Source organism: Rhinopithecus bieti, unplaced genomic scaffold, assembly GCF_001698545.2.
Source record: "Rhinopithecus bieti isolate Rb0 unplaced genomic scaffold, ASM169854v2 scaffold_17861, whole genome shotgun sequence".
NCBI lineage: Eukaryota > Metazoa > Chordata > Mammalia > Primates > Cercopithecidae > Rhinopithecus > Rhinopithecus bieti.
In genome coordinates this window covers 4942846-4968618 of record NW_016809830.1, presented here as the reverse complement: position 1 = coordinate 4968618, position 25773 = coordinate 4942846, and the positions used below count along the sequence as shown (strand labels likewise).

General features: G+C 42.3%; 1 protein-coding gene across 1 annotated transcript in view; it reads left to right on the top strand.

Annotated features, from left to right (window-relative positions):
- The first annotated feature begins 13904 nt into the window (after positions 1 to 13904).
- Positions 13905 to 25773, top strand: part of ST8SIA3 (ST8 alpha-N-acetyl-neuraminide alpha-2,8-sialyltransferase 3) — a 96785-nt gene continuing 84916 nt past the window's right edge. The window contains 1 exon segment of the mRNA XM_017890452.1: positions 13905 to 14215. Coding sequence (XP_017745941.1) covers positions 13905 to 14215 — 311 coding nt within the window.

Below are 25773 nucleotides of genomic sequence, written 5' to 3'. Positions count from 1 at the left end.
CACTACCTCTGTAAATATTTCAGGATCATTCTATGCTGGGCCAGGGGCTGACATACAGTGACTTTCTTGGGCTTCTTTTACAGAAACTAAAAAATCAAAAGGACAAAACTCAGTGTCTTAAAATTGCTGCCTAACACCTCTCCCTTTCCCATCTGTTCACTACCATTGTTTCACTTCTCTGGTTTGTGATGTCTGTAGAGAAAGTTCTTTTTTCTACTGATTTATATTTTTTTCAAATAGAAAATATGAATTCTACTGTTTTCTAAAAAGTATTCAGCTAAGTGAGGTTGAAGGATTGGAGTCCCTTCCCCTAAGCGAGTCCTCACTCCCTACCCTGAATCACCATGTTCTAATTCCTATGACTTGTCACCATAAACCCTTGGACATCAGCAGAGCCAGGTTCATCATTAGCTGGGACCAGGGCAGGATGAAAACGTAGAGCCCTGGCCAGGGGTGGGGAATTCAGTCTCCCCTTCCCATAGGTCTGGCTCTTCACCAGCTGGAGATAGGCAATCTCCAAAGGACTGCAATTTCTGCCCTTGGACATGCTCAGTATCTGAACTGGAGTTGAATGAGACGTTCCAGCTGAGCTATCTGCCAAATGCAGATGGCCCTTCCAGCCAGGATGAGGATGGCTGTTACCCCAGATGCTGCAGGGCACACACCTGCCTTCTGCCCTCTCTGCACCCACACTCAGGCCCTGCCAGAGGCAACACCTAGATGAAGGGTGGCAGTGGTTGAGAAGAGGGAAGAGAGAAAGGGAGCAGGAGGCTGGGCAGGGCCTGAGATGCTAGGAGACTGGGGAATGTGTAGTGAGAATCAGTCCAGGAGAGGCAGGGAGGCCATGAGAGGTGGCCTTGTGCTGGACTGAGGTTCCAAGTCCCCAGCATGTGCTCCATTATTCCACTGGACAAATTCCAAAACAAAACAATTAAGAATTTCAAGACTCGGCAACCACAGATCATCAAATCCCAAACATGAGTCCTTTCTGAGTGCAGGGCCCTGTGGGATGCATGGCTGAATGTCCTAACATACCCATTGTTCAAAACAAAGGTAGGGAGGTGCAGGCATAGGTTTTAGAGGTGGGACAGACCTCAGTTCAAACTCTGATTCTCCTGTTTCCACCCCAGGTGATCTGAAGATGGGGATGAAGTGCATACCAAGATGGCTGGCCCTCAGTAAGGGCTCACAAAGAGGTAGCTGTTACTGATACAGGGCTGAGCGATATAGTTTGGATATTTATCCCTTCCCAATATCATGTAAAATATTGATCCCCAGTGTTGGCAGTGAGTCCTAGTGGGAGGTGTTTGGGTCATGATGGTAGATCCCTCATGAATGGCTTCACGTCATCCTTGCAGTAATGAGTGAGTTCTTGCTCTATCTGTTGCTACGAGATCTGATTGTTAAACAGTCTGGCTTTTCTCTTGCTACCTCTCTTTGCCATATGACCCGCCTGCTCCACCTTTGCCTTCCCACCATGAGTAACAGCTTCCTGAGGCCTCACCAGAAGCTGAGCAGATGCTGGTGCCATGCTTGTACAACCTGCAGAACTGTGAACCAAATACATCTATTTATAAATTACCCAGCCTCAGGTATTCCCTTATGGCAGCACAAAATGGACTAACACACTAGGTTTCCAACAACTCTGCTTCAGGAGCCAGGTGCAAAGGCTGGCATCCACACTTACAAGATGCTCCTGTGAATGTGGTAGGAATCCAGGAAAATGAGAGAAGAGAAATTTAGACAGACACAGAGGAAGGACTACACAGAGACCAGCTTATAATGGGCTGGAAAGATCAAAGGATACCATGTTTCTGTTTAGTGAGCAGGGAAGTAAAATAGCTGTGGGTATCACTTGTCAAGATACACTTTACTTTGGTCTCTGAAAATGAAAAAATAGACATCCGCTAGGGGTTGGGGGATGGGGATAGAGACAATGACAAGAAATAATCCATCATTTGGGGAAAATTAAGCTTATCTGTGGGTTTACTTATCCATTTAAATATAGTCAAAATGCTCTGGAATCCAGTGAAAGTAATTACGGTGATGGATTTTTGCACTCTGTCACACAGTGCAATTAAGGGGTAGGATCCAGCCAATATCTTAAGCCTATTAAGAGATTCATATGGAATCTGGCCATGTTTTCAATGACTTGGATGAGGCTGCATCTCATTTGTGGTGCCCTCACACAAAACATGCCTTGACCATCTAGCCCTGGTCTGGTCTATGGGCACCCTGGGCACACTAGCTCAGGCCAGATGCCGGCGGAGGAAGGTGACGGCAGAGGAGTGAGAGAAGCCTGCCCAGCCTGCTCCCCTGAGACTCTGCAGCACTTGAATACATCACTATTGTGGCCCCTGTCACCTCTGACAGCAAATATGATTTTAGCTGTCAGGCGGCTGACAGAAAACAAAACATAATTTACAGCCAAATTTGGCCTGCAGAAGCGCACACCTGGCTCCCAGAGGTGTGAGCTATGGAAACACACCCACAGGCAGGATTTGGCTGGGCCAGCAAAGGATGGGTGAAACACCGCTCCCAGGGCTCAGCAGTGCCTGCTATTGGAGGAAGGGGAAAATGGGAATGTAGTCACTATTTCTTATGACTATAATTTCTGAAATATACTTTGAGAATTTTATTACTAATAATCCATTCTGCATTAATTATACTGTTGGCAATAAATTTCCTACTGAAATAAAAGACTGTTTTTGTGAATTCCAGGGGGAAAATGATAGTTTATTTTTTTCACTGTCTGCTTTGTCGATTGAGCCTTTTAAAGTGACTTGGAGAATTTTCCTGTGCCTTTGGAAAAGGACACAATTTAAAAGTCCCAAATTCTCATGCTGGCTGCTTGGAGTTGGAGGGGATCAAAAGGGAGTGAGACAAATATCTGGGAAAGGATTGAAACTTGAAGATGTCAAGATTCATTTTCATCTGGGAGCAATAAGCCTCCAGAACTGAACAGTGTGAGTGCGTATATGTACGTGTGTGCCCTAATGGAAGCAAATTTGCATCAAAAAATAACTAGAATGAGCCAAACAGAGAGTAGGAGGTAGCTGTTTGAAAGTGGAAAATGTTGCACCGTGGATTCTCTTCAAGGATGCTCATCAGCTTCACTGGGCTCTGGGCACTGACCCCAGAGCCGGGAAAGTTGGCTTCTAGTTCGGTCTATTCTTGATTCTTTGTACAACTACCATTTCATATAGGGTGGTAATGAAGCAGTCAGGAGCTGGATCAGACACACCTACCAGATTCAAATTCTGGGTTCATCACTTACCAGCTCTATGACTTTGGACAAATCACTTAACCTTGGTAAGCCTCAGCTTTCTCATCTGTTAAATGAAAATAGAAGCATACCCACCGCAGAAGATGCAGAATTAAAGGAGAAGAAGTATGCTGAGGTGCAAAGCACAGTAGTCGGCACAAAGTAGCTGCTCAATAAATGCTACTATATGTGCTATACAGTCACCTGTCATTTAACAATGGGAAGACATTCCAAGTAATGCAACATCAAGTGATTTTGTTGTGCAAGCATCATAGAGTGCACTTATATACACCTAGATGGCATAGCCTACAAAACATCCAAGTTATATCATGTAACCTACTGCTCCTAGGCTACAGACTTATACAGAATGTTACTGAACTAAATATTGCAGGCAATGGCAACACATTGGTATTTGTATATCAAAATACAGAAAAGGTGCAGTAAAAATATAGTATTATAATCTTATGGGACCACCGTCATATGTATATGCAGTTCACCTTTGACCAGGACACTGTTATGCAGGCCATGACTGCACGTTGGTTCATCCAGCAAAAGCAATAATTGAGCACCTCTTATGTGCAAGCACATACAACTACATAAATGTTAGACATATGGGTCCTGCTTACAAGGAGCTCTGCAGAGGAGCAGATAATACAAGGTAAGAAGATGTAAGACCCAGGAGAGGATCATTTGGACACAGTGCTCTGGAATTGGCAAGATGGGGAAAGAAAATGAATCAGGGAAATTGTGCATATCACTTAATCTGTGTTTTCATCTCTCCATCTATAAAAAGGAATAATGACTCTCTCTTTTCTTACCGCTTGGAGTTGGCAGGAGGCCCCGAGCAAATTATAGACATAAACAAGTATTGGAAAATGCAACTCACTCTCAAAACCAGAGTCTGACAAAGGTGATGGTGACAGTGACATAGGTAAGAGTGAGAAGAGTTCTCAGAAACTTCGTAGATTGGTCGTTTAGATAAACCATGGGCAGTTCCAGGTGCTCCAGCTTCACAGAAGATCACCTGGGGCTTGAGAATTGTGTCAGGATTTCAAATTCCCAACTCCACTGTAGTGCGGGCTCTCAAAAGAAGCACATTTGACTGAGCACACCTTAGGAGAACTTGAAATATTACATGGAAAAGTGGTACAGGGTGCAAACTTGTCTCTCCCTGAATCCTCCCCCTGCAGAAAGGGCTGCTATGAACCTCTCAGGGAGCTTAAGAACATAGAGAAGAAACCCACGTACAGTCTATGCAGCCACCAGCCCTTACAATGACACTGGTCTGAATCCCAAGTTTGATTATTAACAGCTGCAATTTTATTTAAAAATATATCCTCCTGTTTGTGTATTGTCCAATAAAATATGTATTTTCCATGCTTATGTATATGTGTTGTGAAGAGATAAAGAAGGAGAGGGTCTGTTGATAAATATGGTATAGACACAGATTGTTATTGCACTAGTATGTTCATTTCATTCTTGACAAACATCTACTGAAGGGTGTTAGAACTGTGTCCCCCAAAATTCAGACATTCAAGTTCTGACCCACAGTAACACAGAATGTGACTGCATTTGGAGATAGAGTCTTTAAGGAAGTAATGAAATGAAAAAAAGGTCATTAGGATGGGCCCTAAGTCAGTCTTACTGGAGTCCTTATAAGAAGAGATTTGGACACACATCTTTTAGCTTTCAGAATTGTGAGAAAACAAGTTGCTTTTGTCTAGCCACCCAGTCTGTGGTACTTCATTATGGCAGCCCCAGTAGACGAATGCACAAGGCTACTACGTGCTGTGTGCATTGCTAGGCATTGGAGAGACAAGAAAGAGCAAGACCCTGTGCCCACTTCTGAGCCAAAGAACTGAATTCAAAAAATAGTGAGGTAGGCAAATGCTTACAAATACAGCGGGGCTGATGCGCCCAGAAGCCCCAGCAGGAAGCAATGGGCAAACAGAAGGGAGCATGTATAGGGCAGCACGGAGGGTTCCTGTTGAAATGATTCAGACCCCAAATCGTGGCATGACCTGGCTCATTCCTCATTCCCAGTTTTGTGTTGGCTAATCTTTAATTAATGAATCACATCTCTTGGTGTAGAGGAATGTTATTTACCTACTGGACTTGTCCTTTTTTATTTGCAGTAAATTAAGCATTATATTCATGAGACTGCAAGGTTATATTCATGAGACTGCAAGGTTTTCTAATTCCATTGAGCAGCCTGGTGAGAGGCAAAGCCAGCTGCCATTCCAGACAGTCAATCAATGAGCTCAGGAATGTCCATATGGAGACAGCAACAAGGCAGAAGGAAAGATGGCAAGGAGGGAGGGAGGAACAAAGGGAGGGAAGGAAGGATAACCTTTGTCCAAATTTCTCAGAACTCTGGAGAAAAAGGCCGTGTCCACAGAATGCCCAAACATCTAAACATAATGTGGGTAAAGTCAATTGTTAGAATATGTGGTCTACAAGCAGCTGAACAGACACCCAGAGGTTTCTGCATTCCTCCTGAATATATAGTCTTCTTACACAGACTCATCCCAAAGAAGTGGAGTGTCTCAGGGAAGTGAACACAGATAAAACCAGACATTGAGCCCCTTTCCTCCTTAATCAGAAGCCAGAGGACTGTGCCCCTTTTCTCCCGAAATAACATCACATCAAGCTACTGCTGTCAGCTGAGCCCAGACCCACCCACCAATATGTACACCTGTATCAGCCACTCATACTCTGTTCCTACCAGCAGCATGGGTTTCAAGAGCATAAGGAGGCTTTCAAGAGCACTATCAGCTGGTGGTCTTCAGAATGTCAGTGCATGAGTAGCAGCAGCAGGTGAGTTAAACAAGCAGATTCTCAGGACCCACGCCAATGATTAGTTACCTTTAAAACAAATACTCCAGTCTGGAGTGGAGGGCAGAGGCCACTTTTTTTTTTATACTTTAAGTTCTAGGGTACATGTGCACAATGTGCAATTTTGATACATAGGTATACATATGCCATGTTAGTTTGCTGCACCCATCAAATCATCATTTACATTAGGTATTTCTCCTAGTGCTATCCCTCCCCCAGCCCCCCACCACCCAATGTGTGTGATGTTCCCCACCCTGTGTCCAACCGATTTCATTGTTCAATTCCCACCTATGACTGAGAACATATGGTGTTTGGTTTTCTGTCCTTGTGATAGTTTGCTCAGAATGATGGTTTCCAGCTTCATCCATGTCCCTGCAAAGGATATGAACTCATCCTTTTTNTAAACGTATGTGGGCATGTGTCTTTGTAGTAGAATGATCTATAATTATTTGGGTACATAACCAGTAATGGGATTGCTGGGTCAAATGGTGTTTCTGGTCCTAGATCCTTGAGGAATTGCCACACTGTCTTCCACAATGGTTGAACTAATTTATACTCCCACCAACAATGTAAAAGCATTCCTATTTCTCCACATCCTCTCCAGCACCTGTTGTTTCCTGACTTTTTAATGATTGCTGTTCTAACTGGTGTGAGATGTTATCTCATTGTGGTTTTGATTTGCATTTCTCTGATGACCAGTGATGATGAACATTTTTTCATGTGTCTGTTGGCTGCATAGATGTCTTCTTTTGAGAAGTGTCTGTTCATATCCTTTGCCCACTTTTTGATGGGGTTGTTTGTTTTTTTCTTGTAAATTTGTTTGAGTTCTTTGTAGGTTCTGGATATTAGCCCTTTGTCAGATGAGTAGATTGCAAAAATTTTCTCCATTCTGTAGGTTGCCTGTTCACTCTGATGGTAGTTTCTTTTGCTGTGCAGAAGCTCTTTAGTTTAATTAGATCCCATTTGTCTATTTTGGCTTTTGTTGTCATTGTTTTTGGGCCAAAGGCTGCATTTTTTAACAAGCACTAGGTGATGGTGATGGGCAGGACTTGGAGAAATACTCATCCAGCATGACCCTTTGAAATACAGATGAGCAAATTAAGGGTGCAAAAGGTATGATGACTTACCCAGGACCACAGAGCTGCTGGTGGTGAAAGCCATCAGAACTCTGTCATGCTAACCAAAAGTAATGCTATCAACTCAAGACAGTCCATTCAGTGGTCCACAGGGCTGTGCCTGTTTCCGCCACTGCCCAGGACCTCTCACCACTTCCCAAAGTCTTCATTACAAAATGGAACAAAATCAGAGAGAGATTAGAATTTGGGGCAAGCATTCTCTGTATGAACATTAGGAGTGCTCTAAACCCTGAAAATATCTCCATTTTTTTCTGTCCTCATCTCCTGTCTATTGCAAAGGATTTGCATCAGTGAACTATGTGGTATGTGTGATTGCTGGAATGACCAAAAGGCTGGTCTAAGACAAATAGTCACATAAATTTTAAGAATTAAATTCAAATAATTTCAACATGTGTGCAATTAATACTTTTGCTTCTAACAACTTCTTTTTATGGCAAGGTAGTACCATATGCTTTAGCTCACAAAAGACCATTTTAAACACATTCGTTTAGGGTTGAGAAAATAATCTTTTACAAGATTATCAGAGGACTCCAAGAGGAGGGGATTTCCTCCTCTTGTGCTTGAACTTGAGAAGACTTTCAACATAATGGTTGACATATAAAAGACATTTATAATAATTACTTAGGCACTAATGACAGTTTGAACAATAAGAAGCCTTGGTTCCAAACTTCCTTGATCAGCAGTGTTTGCTGTGACTAAGGGCCCTATAGACGGCAGGCATTGACTTTGCTTAACCTTTGCACTTGTAATAAAAATGCAATAAAGTAATTGGTTAAAATAAAGACGTGTCTGATAAAGAGTATTTGCTTTTTAAGGTAACTGATTAAAATAGAAGCATATCTGATAAATGAGTTTATGGGGGCGGAAATCCATGTCTTGCTAATTAGTCAAGATTCTGTTTCCTACATGGACTTTTTTACCCCTTTGATGAGAAATGAAGCAGTGGAACGATGAAAATGCTGTATAGTACTAACCAATAAATAATATGTGTGTTCATCAAAGAATAGGCAGTTGTTCACATGCTACAACATGTTTTAAAACGTCCTTGCTTCACAACACCAGAAGATACAGCATTCAATGGCCTATTCAATCACAAAACTGTGCTTCTCATCAGGACACCAATATACTTTGACCTTCTTTGCCATAAAGCTGAGGACACTGACAGGAAGAGCAAAACTCTCTAAATTTCCCCATTACTCAATTCATTGTGATCCACCCTAGAGTTGAAAATCTATGACTGTCTTGATCAACCTTATTTCCCTTGAGAATTTGCTCGATGTTACTTCCCTTTTAAAAAGTTCCAATTTTAATTAAAATTTTATTTCTTAACTATTAAATATATGAAGGACGACATTCTGTATAATTATGATCAGACCAGAACAAATTACACATCGAAATAGTAATAAGAATGACAAGAACAAGGGTATCATAAATAAGCAGGCATTGATTGCTCACCTCTCTGTGTCCCCCTAATAGCAGTTAATGAACCTGGAAGGCAGCCATATTGACTCTGGGCACTGTACAGAATAGAGGCCCCCAGGACCCAGGAATTCATGCTCCCTGAGCTGCTATGGGCTAGCCCCTAGTGACTAACTTTAATGCAGGTACTTGAGGTTACAATCTTCTGCTGGGATAAACCGCTTGATCCAATTTGGGAGGAGCTACAAGTTAAACCATCTGTGGGCACCTGCTCTTAGGGCAAAAGAGCTGTTCTTTATAGAACCCAGCAAAGGGAGAGAGAAAATTCTCAAGTCATGGTGCTTGCAAGCTTGCCTGACACCCAAACCTGGGAGCATCAGATAACAGCTGCAGACAAGATAAGCCCTCGCCTTCACGATCAATTGGTACCTCGAAAGTGTCTGTATAGATACAACCCTCTTCTGGGAAGAAGAATATCCCCCAGAAGAAACCTTTTAAATGCCCAACACTTCCAAACCTGACTGTGTCATGCCTTCTCTTTCTCTCAGGGTTAGAAATAAATGCACTTTTTAAAAGACTTGCCTATTTACTGAGGACTCTCAATTAACCAGAACCCACCTAATTAGAATTTTTGTTTAACTGGATAGTTCCCTCTTGAATAAAAGTGTTTAATAATTTAAATAGCAAACATTTGCATGGTACCGACCATGCTCCAGGCACTCCACTAAGCACATTACCTCTAAGCTGCATGATTACCCGCAAATATGAGGCAGGTGCTACGATTACCCCAATCTGGCAGATGACAAGTCTGGGGCTCAGAGAAGTCACAGCATCTTTGCCCAAAGGAATGGAGAGTGAGCCCTGGCCTCAGAACAGGGCTTCTTAAGTTCAACATATCTTCTATTAAAAAAGGTATAATTCTGGCTCCAAGGCTGGACTTTTCAAAGCCCAAAGAAAACCTAGAGGCTTGGGAAAGTTTTGAAAACATTAGGTGTTGAAGTGAACTGAATGATGAAACTTCAGTTGCCCCAGAAATTCAATTAATGTGTCTACCCCATTAATTAGCTGGTTCTCTACAGTCCCTCTACATGGGCCCCCCCACCCTGGAGTTATCCATCTCAAAATGGCCCCCACATCTAAAGTGACTTCCAGCAGAAACACTCCTAGTCAGGCACTAGAAGATTTGGAATACAGCTAGATGTTAACATAGAATGCCCAGACTCCCACTCCAGTTCCCAGAATTATTTGAATGTCACTCATACCAAGCTGGCCTGAAAGGAAGTCTCAAAGATTTCTTTAATAGACTCTCAAATGATTAATAATGGGTTCTGTTTTCTTCACTTCTAGCCTTAAAAGAAGAGGCCTGACCACCATGTGGCCTTTTACTATATCACCATGCCCTGAAAGAGATAATGTAACTATTTTCTCACCAAAGAGAATAACTAGAGCTGTGAAAAGGGCTGGTGGAATTACCATGTTAAAGGAAGTAAAGTCGTTCTCTACTCCTTTCCCAATGAATACTGAAATACACTAACCGTGTCCATCAATAATATGTAGTACCAATATATAATATTAACACATTTACTGAACACATTTATGTTACAGGATCTATTCTAAGTCCTATATGTATATTATATCATTTGATTCTTATGAAAACTCTATGAGGTAGATTATATTATTACTCTACTTTACAGATAGAGAAACTGAGGCACAGAAATGCTAAGTAACTCATCTACAGATAGTAGATGAGGGAGGATTGAGTCTTGGCAGGCTGACACCAGAGCCTAGGATGAAATTAGATTCTTAACGAATAAATATAAATTTGATTAATTGAGAGACTCCCAGGTTTTGGCTGGTCACCTTGTACCATAAGCGCAATGCGCTACATGTTTGTGTCCTCCCTAAATTCATATGTTGAAATCCTAACACCCCTTATGGTGGTATTAGAAGGTGGGACATTTGGGAGATAATTAGATCACAAGGGTGGATCCCTCATGAATGGATCTGTGGCCTTATGAAAGTGACCCCAGAGAGCTCTCACCCTCTTTTCCACTATGCGAGGACACAAAAAGAAGATGGCAATCTCCAACCTGGAAGAGGACCCTGACTGGAACCGACCATGCTGGCACCCTGATCTCAGACTTTCAGCCTCCAGAACCGTAAGAAATAAATGTGTGTTATTTATAAATCACCCAGGCTATGGTACTTTGTTAGAGAAGCCCAGACTAAGACAATAAGTACACTGTACATATTAAGTCCCTAAAAGACAAACATTTGTCTAGTTCTCTGATAAGGCTGGAATGTCTAGTTACACAAACATCAGGCCAACCCCTCCTGGGAGAAATGAAGGAAGATGAGAAGACAGAGTTGCTGGAAGCTGGAGGGCAGAGTGTGGTTCCGTGATGATGCCTGCTCCAAGTCTTCACAGAGTCCCAATGGCCCAGATGGCATCACATTTTGTGGCAGACACAGGTTCCTGGACTACCCCTGGTCTGGGTACATGTACATTCTCTGTACATGTCCTCTGAGGTCTGAGAAAAGTTGTCCTCTCACTCTACTGGTTGTAGCTGAAGTCAGAAAATTTGGGGACTGGAAAAAGTCTTAATTCCTTCTCATGTTTTTCCCTGTAGGTCGAAGGGTACAAATGTGAAAAACACATCTCAGAAACAGTCTTGCTTTCCTAAAGTTCTTAAGAATTGATAGGGAAATTAAATGACAACAATGTTTTGGCTCATATTCATTGGGGACTGGAAATCCACTTTTTACAAATCCACTTTGAGATGTCTCCAGGCTGCCCAATGTCCTCCTGAAATGCCTCTTCCTCCTATGGTGTGTTTTGTACCAACTCCCAATGTTTCAGGCTCTGTGGAATCCACCAAGGTTGACTTGGTGATGCTCAGTGCTAACCACGTCCTTCTTGTCTATGGATCTGAAATCAGAAGCGAGTGCTACCCAGAAGAACTGCCCCAACCTGGCCTTCTTTTGTTGGGTCTCCACATGCTACCTACCAATTCAGGTACTTTGTAGAAGACTCTGCAGAAAAACTCAGAGATGGCAACTCACTTGTGTTATCATCCCCTGCTACTTTTCTCCACTTGAATTGTGATGATCAACCTAAGCTTTTGGAATTGACATTTTAGTCAAATTTCAATTTCCAAAATTGTACATCCACACAAATGGTTAAAACCAAAAGACAATAAATATATTAAAGATGGGCATACTCTACCCAAATGGTTAATTCCATGGGGATTCCTTAAGAAAATGTTATTTCCAACATCTGATGGTGCTAAAATTACAGGATATGTTTATCTTGAGTGATACACTCCATTCAAAGACTTTTCAATAGAGATTCCTAGGTCTCTGAACCCCAGACAATGTACATCTCTATTGTAATCTTCTCTGTAGTCCATTTTCCTCATTATGCCAATTCTCTGACCTCTTCCTCTCTAAGTATGCAGGTAATAACTGAGGACAAAAATACAAAGGCTTACAAGTGACCCCTACATGATTCTAACTCAACTTGGGGGCAAAGAATTGAGTCAGCCAGGCCTCTGATTTGCCCCTACACCACAGGATTACCAATTTGGTGGATACTATTTTCTAAATTAAATTGTTTTCACACTAAATTGAACAGCTCCAGCATCAACCAGGGCATGAAGAGTGTATTAGGAGTAGTTCTTGTCAGTAACTAGGTTACGTTCACTATAACATTTTAGGCCTTAGAATGGAACAGTCCCAGCTATAAAATGTTTACCCCAACCACTCATAACCATGGCCCTGTGTGACTACCCTGTGTGTCGGTGAGTTTTTCAACAGCTCCACTGTTCCACTGACCTATTTATTTGTGGCTCTCAATTCCTTTTGCAGCAAGGGAAGAGAGAAAGTGTTTTAGCCAACAGTAGCCTCATAATCCTAAATCCTTCTGAAGAGGAAAGTGATAATAATTAAAATGCAATTTCACTTGTGTTAACCTATTCATGGATGCAGGAATCAACTTGCTAGGGAGTTGCTGGCAAACCACAAAGAAATGAACATCAGATTCTTCTTTCCCAGGCCCCTGAGTTTTTGACCAGCCTCCCTAGGATTCTCCAAGTTCTAAATGAGCCATGAGAGGGTTCCCAGGGGTTTCCTGGAGTGCAGAAGCAGGTGGAGAACTGCAATTAAAGCTCAACTGAAGGCGCAAACACAAAGACAGTTTAAGTTCAAAGTGCTTCCCCACCTTGGCAGTTGCTCAGGTGGGAGTAATTGAGGACAGGGAGGAAAGTGACAGGTGCTAGACGCCAGCCTAACAAGAACAGGCTCGAACTTTGAGGATCTGCAGGGCAGGAGAGCATTGCCCATCCTCTTTTCAGCAAAGTGCAAAGAGCTGCTGTGTGCTTGCAATGTAAAGTGCACTGAAGATGCACCTAGATGTGGGACTTCAGAGAAAAAAACTAAGATGTGGGCCAGACAGACCTCCTCCTCCAATCCTTCTAAATCCCAACAATACTCAACAGGCTGATTTGGAAAAATGATTTCCTTTACCCTGTGCCTAATGTTCTTAAATGTGAAAGGATGTTGCCATACCCAGATGTTTTAGACAATGTTGGGAGAGCAACACCAAGGCCATTCTTTTTATGCCTATATTTCCAAATTCTTCTGGGAATTACGTTTCTCATTTAAATCGAGCCATGGAGAAGCCATGAAACTAGCCTTGCTCACCCAGGCAATGTGTACTCCAAAGCTGATCCAAGACCAAGAGGCATCTGGGGCTACAGATTCCTCTTCACCTTCTTTTTAAAAGAGGAAATAAATTGAAATGCTCACATTAACCCCACTTGTCTGAGTCTGATAGAAGACCCTACAGAAGAAGAACCACAGAGTTCAGAAAGGCACACTCCCCACCTTTCCTGACTTCTCCCTTCTACCTCTTCACATCACAATCCCATGTATTTATCTCTTTCAAACTAAGGAAATAGCACTATTAACCTATCAGGAGTCCTTGACTGATTGATTGAGGAAAGCTAATTTCATTGAAATAACTCGACCTCTAGAACCCAAACTGTTAGCAGCTCGATCCTTGGAAGCCAGTAACTGCTCTATCCCATGGAATCTCCAGTGGCATACTACATGCAAACTGTCAGATATTTTCCTTCTATGTTGGGCATACGAATCAAATTGGATCATTATCTCTACCCTTCCTTGCTCTTCACACCTTTAAAGCTCCCCGAGGAGAAGGATCTGTGAGTTTTCTTGGTTGGTAGCAGAGCATGTGGACATTGTCAAGTTGCCTTGTAAGAATTGAATTGAAAGAATCTGTCAAGAGGAAAGGAACCAGAAGAGATGATTTAAACAACCCTTTCCAGTTTAGTATTCCCTACTTCCATGATGCCTTTGAAAGGAATGCCCGTTTAAAGTCTCCTTCAACTGGAGGATTTAAGACTTGGGATTCACATGCTGCTTCTCAGGAAGTGGATTTGGAAACAAGACCCAGGCTTCCAAAGTTGGTCAATGAGCAGAAGAACCAAGGGCAACTGGCAGACAGTAAACATCTTTTAGAGCAATTTGAAGCAATTATCATGTAACTTCTGATTCATCAGATATCCAGCCCACCAACAAGATTTTTAAAAGGAATTTGAGGCTGTTCTGCTGTTTAACATGAAACACAAGACAGAAATTGGTGTCACGGTCTATGTTCTTGTTACTACAAATAAGCAGGTACGCTTCTCTCAAAATATCCAAGGCTTTTGTTATAGAGCCAAAATTGATCAAAGGTTACTACAATCTAAAAACAAAAGAAAGAAAGGGAGAGAGAATTCTCCAGTTGCCCGGTTGCTAAGCAACCCTAGTCTGTTCTGGTAACTGGGTCTGGGGGTCTTTGCTTTCATTTGCAGCTGACTTTCATTCCATATATAATATATACCAGCATGTTTATTCTCCTGTAAATGCCCAGCAAATAAAAAGCGATAAAGCCCTTTCACTGAAATTATTCATGTGCTAAAAGCTTTTATCCACATCACTGGTGTGACTGACAATATCATACCAGCAAGCTTCCAGAATTAGTTCTTGTTCTGGCTTTGTACTCCTGGGCTTTCTTTCTTTAATAAAAGAAAAAGAGCTACAGTTTTATTTAAGCTTTCTATAGTCTGGCATTACAGCTCTTCAGTACCAACGATTAAGATGTCATGTCTATTCCAGGCACGTTTATTCTTCTAGTGGCTGTCAACTTTCTAGAGAAAGTACCTTTTACGTGATTTTTTCCTCTTTAAAAACTTTGGTTTGCCTCTAGGACTAATCTGCAAGAGAGAATTTGAATGAGTTACTTGTCCATCCTGGGAGCCTTTTAAGGAAATCCAAATGGCATATAACACCCTCAGCACTGTTTCTCAAAGTGAGTACCAATGATCACTTATATCAAAATCAATATTCAGGAGTCAGACCTAGGAATCTGATTTTCTCAACCGTCACCCATCATGCTCTCCTTCTCATCAGGTGATTTTGATGCATGCCTAAATTTGACCATTTCTGACTGAAAGAATGCCTAAATGCCTAAATGGTTTTATTTGCACTAATTAATCAATCCTGGCAAACCTTTATTTTAAAATCAGAGATGGGGGGTGGTGTCTCTTCAGGCAAAGGCTTCAGCATCCCTCAGAAATGACTGACTCTTAGAACTAACACTGTGGGCACTGGCAAGCAGACTGGCCCCCTCTTGCCAGGGAAGGATGGCCTCCCACTAGACAGAAGCCTGGCAGTAAAGATGGTCACACATGTGAGGCCTGGCTGCAGGCCTCACACACAGAAGCGGAAAGCTTGCTGGTAAACTGTGTTGCTGGCCCAACCCCTTTCCCCCTTTCCTTTAACTAAAGATTTTGCTTTGACACTAAAGATTAGTACCCAAAAGTATATGTAGCGGGTACAAATTTTCTAAGTCACAAATTCAAGTGTGAGAAGGTATCACTTTTTTCCCCTCTCACAGGATTTGATTTCTCTCTCAATACCCTATTTCTACCAGATGGCCAGAAGCACAGTCTTATTAATTCAGGGAAAACACTGTCGAATTTGGTGATATCTCAACCATTTCAGGTTTAAAACTCAGTGCCATTGAGGATTTCCCACCCTCTCTTGTGCCTTCCTGGAGTTGATCCTACACTCCAGGAAAGGAGGGAGCAGGCCTTGTGCAATGTTGCTGTGGTCCCAGTAGAAGTGAGTATGGAGGGTCACTCTCTCTCTCTCTCTCTCAGCCTTTGCAGCTATCATGGGTGGCTCATCCTCCCTGGTTCTGGCCACAAGAAGATCCCTTGCAGGCTGGCCAGCTCTCATTCTCCCACAGAGAACCCAGAGATTAAGCCGATGTCCTCCTCTCCACATACCTCCTCCCATAACCTAACACTCTAACACTCTAACAATACCCACCCTGATGGTTTGGGGGACTTGTCTATGACCCTTGCTGGGTCCCCAGGTGTTATTTTGGAAGTGAGTCACGCAAGTCCTCTCCACTCTCAGATTTCCAAATTTTAAAAGGAGTTTCAAGAAGAAGGAAGAGTCGGGTGCCTTGCCCTGAACCTAACTCCCTGTCTTCCTTCTCATCAATTTCTTCTTCCCTCCTCTAACCTAAAGTTTCCACCCCCTTGTTGGGGTGAACAGTGGGGAAATAAGTGGCTCATATCAGAAGTCGAGCTCTTGGAAGATTAAATCTAAAAAAGATAGGGATGGAAATGAGTGAGGGGTAAGTAAAAGAATTACAGGAATAAAAATGACCACCTGCAAAAGATAGCCCTTTCCATCTTATCACACCACATGTACACTAGGTCCCTGGTACTGCATTTATTGTGCAAAATGAAAATACACTGTCAACAAAAACACGTTTAAGTTTACTAAGACTTTTGGTTAAGATGGAGCTCCTTGGTTAAATATCCAGTGAGGTGCCTCTGCAGTAGATTTCAAAGTTTTTATTTTGCTGTCAAGCTGTGGCAGTCATGGAGACTTTTGAAATAGCCTCCTAGCTGATTGATTGTACTACTGTGGTTACATGGGACAAAGCTCCATCTCCAAGTGACTCAAGCTAAAGAGAGAAAATTACCAACTTGCATAATGGAGACATGTGGAGGTTTCAGGCACAACTGGATCAGGAAAAGCAAATGATATTATCAGGGCTCAATTTCTCCATTTCTCAGCTCTGCATATTGCTGCCTGATCTCATGCTATGCAAGATGATTGATGGTAGCTCCAAATTCACAACCCCATAGCTGAACAATCCCAGTGGAAATAGGGATTGACATAGCTCTGGCAGAAAAGTCCTGGGAAAGGTTCTCCCCTTCCCCAGGACTTCCCCAGAGGTAAACTCCCAGCTCTGCACTAACCACTGGGCCAGAGGCATGGCTGTTTGGACAAAAAGGAACAGGTTCTGCTCAAGAAGAAGGAGTCCTGTGGCCAGGTGAGAAGGAGTGTTCTGGGCAATTAGCACCAAATGTTCACCACCATGGAGACCTCACCACTATTCTTACACCTCTTTGTACCAACAGAGCTGTTATTCCAAAGCATGAATAAAACCTCATAACCCCTCACCTCAATAGTCATTTCCACATTTAATAAACATTTGTTGGACACCCACTCTGTGTCAGGCTCTGGCCAGGTCTTGAAAACAACCATTAGCAAATAGATAAGGTCCTTCTAGGTGGGAGCCTACTTCTCAAGACACCCCTCCCAAGCTCTGATTTCTGTCTGTCTCTCCAGCCCCATTTCCTTCTCCAGGCCAACAGTCACCAACTGCAGCTATAGGGGCCTCACCCCCACCCCAAGTTACACTGTTAGTCTGGACCAGGTTTTCTCGTCCATGTATGCAGTATATACTTTCCATCTGCTCTATCTTTCCCACCTAATTCATCCTTCAAGGCCAGCTCAAATGTCTCCTCTTCCTGGAACCATCCCTGATTGCCATCTGGATTAATTGTTCCTCCCTCTGCACTTCCACAGCACTGGCGTTCTTATGCAAGTTTTGCATGTCTTCCATCCTGTCTGGTATTCTGGTTATTTGCATGACTGCTTTCTCCAATGGACTGCCATCTCTTGAAGGTCATCATTGTACCTTTAGCCCCTGATTCCCACCCCAGATGCTATGCATATAACAGGCACCCACTAAATACTAGTTAAATGATACAACAAAAGCTAAGCAAAAAAGTACTCCAGTGATATCTGTCCATCAATCTACCCTCCCCTTCGACATTGGCTGGTGTTGAGCCAGGCCACTGTGTGATGCTCACATAGTTATAATATATCCCTGAGCTCCTCTGGTGAAACAAATATGAACACTGTCATCAGTCTTCCCACTTCTAAACATGCTGTCCCAAAACCTGGTGGCAGAGCAATGTGACTGAAGATGGGGCAGAGTCTCTCCTGTTGCCTCAGAATTCCAGTGAAGATCTAACACTGAAGACAAAACGTGTTAAAATAGTCAACATTCTTAGCTCAGAAAACTAGCAGTTGGGTTCCTTCTTCCTCAACATTCTTAGCTGAGAAAACCTCTGGCAGTTGGGATCCTTCTTCCAGAGCTGACAGGCATCATTTTAAAAACATCCCTATCACCTCCAATCACTATTGAAAAAGCATTGAACTGTAAGAAGGGGTTAGTATTAGGGGAAGCACATCCTTTCTAAGGATGAGAAAGGAAAACGAAGTGCTTTCCCTCCCTGATCCAAGAGAGGCAGCTTCATGAAACTTCCTTATGAAAATGGGAGTGTCTGTAGGAAGAGGGACTCTATTTACATAACTCAGGTCTGAAAAATAGTCTCTGCAAAACCTCATAAAGACAAGATCTCAACATCTTCCCAGACAACCCATGTGATCTCCCTTCCTTTGTACTTTTCAGGCCTTTTGTGAACTTGAGCACACTGGAACATGTTTGGCCTCCCTCAAGACACTGTGAGGCCAAGCGGTGGTTATATCCAACTCTCATACAGCACTTTATACTCTTCAAGGGCTTTCACATATATAGTTGCTTGTTTCTCACATATATAGTTTCTTATATAATATGCTTTCACATATGTAATTGCTTATTTAATTCTCACAGGAAACATAATTTACCCTAGATCAGATAGACAATTTAGGTGGAATCACCTAGAACCAGCCGTCCTAACTCCTGAATCAGCAATTACTCCTTCCGCTGGAACATGCAGATATGTTCCTGGGACTGTCTGTGGGCAGTGCCAACACAGATGTGCAACCACTGAGCAGGCCTGTGTATGACTGTCTGGTGCAGAACTAGTTATCTTCCCATCACTGCTGCTTATTCAGCCAAATCTAAAGCCTTTTTTGTTAAAAGAATGATATTCCCAAAGGCAGAGTATGTGAGCTATACAATCACAACAATTCATATCTAGGAAGATTCTACTTTGTTTCAGGCACTGGGCTGACATCTATTCTCTCTTATCTTTTCAACATTGAGAAGTAGACATCATGATCTGTCCTTTATAGATGAAGAAGGCAAGGCCAACACTCCTCTCCCAACACTGGACATCTGTGATTACTGGGGCCATGCTTGTCAGGTGTCTAAAACTTCCCGTAGGCTACTCCTTTGGGTTGCATTGTTACCTGCAGAAGGTCGTCATTCAAATAAAAACCAGTTTGCCCAGAGAAAGCACATAACAGACAATCAGGAATGAGGAAGGTCTTGAGGAGATGGGACATTCAACAGATGCATGTGATGAAGGAAAAAGGTTTGCAGGAAGGTTTAGGGGCTCAGCTAGGTCTGAATAAGATTCCACAGTGAGACCAGGACCCCAGCGTTAACAGAAAGGTATTTGAAAACCAGACATAGTAGACTGAGAAGGAAGGTTCCATTGGTTCAGGTTTGCCCTGGGCCAGTCTTCTTTTACGGAATCTATCATTGAACAAATTCAAATCTGTGACTACCATAGCGCTTCTTCTCTTTCTAACAGGTCCCCACAGCCACTAGCCTAGGAGTAAAAAGAATTCTCTTCCTGAGTGGGTCGCCATGACCAGCATCCCCAGAGAAATCCTCCAAGGCTTTACAAGCTTCGAGTGGTTTAAACAGTCATTGCATCCATACATTGCCCTCTTTCATCACCATCTTTTATGCAGCATTAATTATTTTCCTTTTCATTCATTGAAAAGCTTTCAACCAGAGAGAATCCTAATTAATTTGAGGCAAGAATAATTTTTCCTACATTTGCTGCTTCCAGTCTGTAATTAAAAGGGGCAATTTCAAAGTGGCCATCTTCAAATCTCATGTATAATATTGAGTGGTTCTGCTAAATAGCTTTCAGATGTGCTGTTCATATGTTATTTTGATGAGAGCTGGTGATGGTGTTAATTTCTGATAGAATACTACAGAATGCTGGGTCCTCTTTTTAAGATATATCTTTGTGTAATGGGAAGGACTCTAGCACCTCATTTCATCAGATTCAGTTAAGTGAGTGAATGTCATATATTGCTCATGGCCTCTCTTCTTCTGTATATTCTCACCCAGGTTGTATACCACATACTACATAGTATACAACTATATGGTATGGCTTCTTTCACATACCATATATTTTGCCTTTCCAACTAGAACATAGTCTATCTCAGAGTGGGGCCAAGCTTTTTCCTAACATAACAGATTGGATTATCTTGATTAAAAGTATCATCTCAATTTTACTAGCTCGACTAGAAAAGAGAGATCATTTAATTTTTAAAAAATAATCTTGTACATGGGCCAGGTGCAATGGTGCATGCCTGTAATCCCAAAACTTTGAAAGGGTGAGGCAGGAGATCAATACCAGCCTGGACATCTTAGTAATCTCTACCAAAAAAAACCCAGTCTCTACCAAAAAAATTTTTTTTTTCAATTAGCCAGGTGTAGTCCCAGCTATTCAGGAAGCTAAGGCGGGAGGATCACTTGAGCTCAGAAGGTTGAGCTGCACTGAGCCATGATGGCAACACTGCACTCCGGGCCGGGCCACAGAGTGAGATGTGAGATTCTCTCTCTCTCTCTCTCTCTGATACACACACACACACACACACACACACACACACACACATAGAATCATGTATGTTTCATGGTTTCCATGGGGTTTCCATGGGGGACTAGCACTGGAAACAGAAAGCCATTCTGACCCCAAGAGGTGGGCATGCTGGGGTTCAAGTCTGCGTGTCATCTGCAGTCAGAGGGTTAGCAAAGCCAGGGTAAAAGAGAAATTACCCAGGGAGAGAGTATAAGGTGAAACAGGAACAAGAGCCTGGGGTGGTTTTTGAGCAATACTATTCAGTGGCTACGTGGAGACTTCAGCAAGAAGTGTTTCTGTGGAGTGATGGGGGTAGAAGCCAGGAGAGGTAAGATATGAAAGCAGGGTAAAGAACTAGAAACAGCAAATATGGGCAAGCTTTTTTTTTTTTTTTTTTTCACTTCAAGTTCTGGGATACATGTGCAGAATGTGCAGGTTTGTTATATAGGTATACGTGTGCCATGGTGGTTTGCTGCACCTATTGACCCATCCTCTAAGTTACCTCCCCTTGTCCTCCACCCCCCAACAGGCCCTGGTGTGTTGTTCCCCTCCCTGTGTCCATGTATTATTGTTCAACTCCCACTTATGAGTGAGAAGATACAGTGTTTGGTTTTCTGTTCCTGCTTTAGTCTGCTGAGGATGATGGCTTCCAGCTCCATCCATGTCCCTGCAAAGGATATTATCTCATTTATTTTTATGGCTGCATAGTATTCCATGGTGGTATATATGTACCACATTTTCTTTATCCAGTCTATCATTGATGGGCATTTGAATTGGTTCCACGACTTCGCAATTGTAAATAGTGCTGCAGTAAACATATGCGTGCATGTGTCTTTATAGTAGAATGATTTATATTCTTTCAGGTATATATCCAGTAATGGGATTGCCGGATCAAATGGTACTTCTGGTTCTAGGTCCTTGAGGAATCGCTATACTGTCTTCCACAATGGTTGAAGTAATTTACATTCCCACCAACAGTGTAAAAGTATTCCTATTTCTCCATAGCCTCAGCAGCATTTATGGTTTCTTGACATTTTAGTAATCACCATTCTGACTGGCATGAGATTGTATCTTATTGTGGTTTTGATTTGCATTTCTCTAATGATCAGTGATGTCGAGCTTTTTTTCATATGCTTGTTGGCTGCATAAATGTCTTTGAGGAGTGTCTGTTTATATCCTTTGCTCACTTTTTGATAGGGTTGTTTTTTCTTGTAAATTTGTTAAAGTTTCCTTCTGGATATTAGACCTCTGTCAGATGGGTAAATTGCAAAAAAATTTCTCCAATTCTGTAGGCTATCTGTTCACTCTGATGATAGTTTCTTTTGCTGTGCAGAAGCTCCTTAGTTTAATTAAATTCCATTAGTCAATTTTGGCTTCCGTTACCATTGCTTTTGGTGTTTTCATCACAAAGTCTTTGCCCATACCTATGTCCTGAATGGTATTGCCTAGGTTTTCTTCTAGGGAAAAATATGGAACACTTCATGAATTTGCATGTCATCCTTGCACAGGGACCATGCTAATCTTCTCTGTATCATTCCAATTTTAGTATGTGTGCTGCCAAAGGGAACAGAGCCAAGCTTTTAAGAAGTGTGTCAGAGGTTCCAAGACGGCCAAATAGGAACAGCTCCAGTCTACAGCTCCCAGCGTGAGCGACGCTGAAGACAGGTGATTTCTGCATTTCCAACTCAGGTACCAGGTTCATCTCACTGGGGCTTGTCGGACAGTGGGTGCAGGACAATGGGTGCAGCCCACAGACCATGAGCCAAAGCAGGGCGACACATCACCTCACCCAGGAAGCACAAGGGGTCAGGGAATTCCCTTTCCTAACCAAGGGAAGCCGTGACAGACGGGACCTGGAAAATCGGTTCACTCCCACCCGAATACTGCACTTTTCCAACAGCTTAGCAAATGGCACACCAGGAGATTATATCCCACGCCTGGCTTGGAGGGTCCCATGCCCACAGAGCCTTGCTCACTGCTAGCACAGCAGTCTGGGATCACATTGCAAGGTGGCAGTGAGGCTGGGGAGAGGCACCCACCATTGCTGAGGCTTAAGTAGGTAAACAAAGCAGCCGGGAAGCTCAAGCTGGGTGGAGCCCACTGCAGCTCAAGGAGGCCTGCCTGCCTCTGTAGACTCCACCTGTAGGGGCAGGGAATAGTTGAACAAAAGGCAGCAGAAACTTCTCCAGACTTAAATGTCCCCGTCTGACAGCTTTAAAGAGAGTAGTGGTTCTCCCAGCATGGGGTTTGAGATCTGAGAACAGAAAGACTGCCTCCTCAAGTGGGTCCCTGACCCCAAGTAGCCTAACTGGGAGGCACCTCCCAGTAGGGGCCGATTAACACGGGTTAATACGGCCGGGTGCCCCATGAGATGAAGCTTCCAGAGGAACGATCAGGGAGCAATATTTGCCGTTCTGCAATATTTGCAGTTCTGCAACCTCCGCTGGTGATACCCAGGAAAATAGGGCCTAGAGTGGACCTCCAGCAAACTCCAACAAACCTGAAGCTGAGGGTCCTGACTGTTAGAAGGAAAACTAACAAACAGAAAGGACATCCACACCAAAACCCCATCTGTATGTCACCATCACCAAAGACCAAAGGTAGATGAAACCACAAAGATGGGGAGAAACCAAAGCAGAAAACCTGAAAATTCTAAAAATCAGAGCACCTCTTCTCCTCCAAGGAATGCAGCTCCTCACCAGCAACAGAACAAAGCTGGACGGAGAGTGACTATGTTGAGTTGAGACAAGAAGGCTTCAGAAGATCAGTAATAACAAATTTCTCTGAGCTAAAGGAAGATGTTTGAACCTGTTGCAAAGAAGCTAAAAACCTTGAAAAAAGACTGGACAAATGCTAACTAGAATAAACAACATAGAAAAGACCTTAAATGACTTGATGGAGCTGAAAACCATGGCACAAGAACTACATAACACATGCACAAGCTTCAGTAGCCGATTCGATCAACTGGAAGAAAGGGGATCAGTGATTGAAGATCAAATGAATGAAATGAAGTGAGAAGAGAAGTTTAGAAAATAAGAGTAAAAATAAATGAACAAAGCCTCCAAGAAATATAGGACTATGTGAAAAGACCAAATCTACGTCTGATTGGTGTACCCGAAAGTGACGGGGAGAATGGAACCAAGTTGGAAAACACTCTTCAGGATATTATCCAGGAAAACTTCCCCAACCTAGCAAGGCAGGCCAACATTCAAATTCAGGAAATACAGAGAATGCCACAAAGATACTCCTCGAGAAGAGCAACTCCCATAATTGTCAGATTCACCAAAGTTGAAATGAAGGAAAAAATGTTAACGGCAGTCAGACAGAAAGGTTGGGTTACCCACCAAGGGAAGCCCATCAGACTAATAGTGGATCTCTCTGCAGAAACCCTACAAGCAAGAAGAGAGTGGGGGCCAATATTCAACATTCTTTAAAGAAAAGAATTTTCAACCTAGAATTTCATATCCAGCCAAACTAAGTTTCATAAGTGAAGGAGAAATAAAATCCTTTACAGACAAGCAAATGCTGAGATATTTTGTCACCACCAGGCCTGCCTTACAAGAGCTCCTGAAAGAAGCATTAAACATGGAAAGGAAAAACCAGTATCAGCCACTGCAAAAACATGCCAAATTGTAAAGACCATCAATGCTAGGAAGAAACTGCATCAACTAATGAGCAAAATAACCGGCTAACATCATAATGACAAGATCAAATTCACACATAACAATATTAACCTTAAATGTAAATGGGCTAAATGCTCCAATCAAAAGACACAGACTGGCAAATTGGATAAAGAGTCAAGACCCATCAGTGTGCTGTATTCAGGAGACCCATCACATGTGCAGAGACACACATAGGCTCAAAATAAATGGATAGAGGAAGATCTACCAAGCAAATGGAAAACAAACAAACAAAAAAAAGCAGGGGTTGCAATCCTAGTCTCTGATAAAACAGACTTTAAACCAACAAAGACCAAAAGAGACAAAGAAGGCCATTACATAATGGTAAAGGGATCAATCCAACAAGAAGAGATAACTATCCTAAATGCACCCAATAAAGGAGCACCCAGATTCATAAAGCAAGTCCTTAAAGACCTACAAAGAGATTTAGACTTCCACACAATAATAATGGGAGACTTTTACACTCCACTGTCAACATTAGACAGATTCACGAGACAGAAAGTTAACAAGGATGTCTAGGAATTGAACTCTGCTCTGCACCAAGCAGACCTAATAGACATCTACAGAACTCTCTACCCCAAATCGACAGAATATACATTCTTCTCAGCACCACATCACACTTATTCCAAAATTGAACACATAATTGGAAGTAAAGCACTCCTCAGCAAATGTACAAGAACAGAAATTATAACAAACTGTCTCTCAGACCACAGGACAATCAAAGTAGAACTCAAGATTAAGAAACTCACTCAAAACCGCTCAACTACATGGAAACTGAACAACCTGCTCCTGAATGGCTACTGGGTACATAATGAAATGAAGGCAGAAATAAAGATGTTCTTTGAAACCAATGAGAACAAAGATGCAACATACCAGAATTTCTGGAACACATTCAAAGCAGTGTGTAGAGGTAAATTTATAGTACTAAATGCCCACAAGAGAAAGCAGGAAAGATCTAAAATGGACACCCTAACATCACAATTAAAAGAACCACAGAAGCAAGAGCAAATGCATTCAAAAGCTAGCAGAAGGCAAGAAATAAGTAAGATCAGAGCAGAACTGAAGGAGATGGAGACACAAAAAAACCCTTCAAAAAAATCAATGAATCCAGGAGCTGGTTTTTGGAAAAGATCAACAATATTGATAGACCACTAGCAAGACTAACAAAGAAGAAAAGAGAGAAGAATCAAATAGACACAAAAAAAAAATGATAAAGGGGATTTCACCACTGATCCCACAGAGATAAAAACTACTATCAGAGAATACTATAAACACCTCTATGCAAATAAATTAGAAAATCTAGATGAAATGGATAAATTCCTGGACACATACGCCTTCCCAATACTAAACCAGGAAGAAGTTGAATCTCCGAATAGACCAATAACAGGCTCTGAAATTAAGGCAATAATTAATAGCCTACCAACCAAAAAAAGTCCAGGACCGGATGGATTCACAGC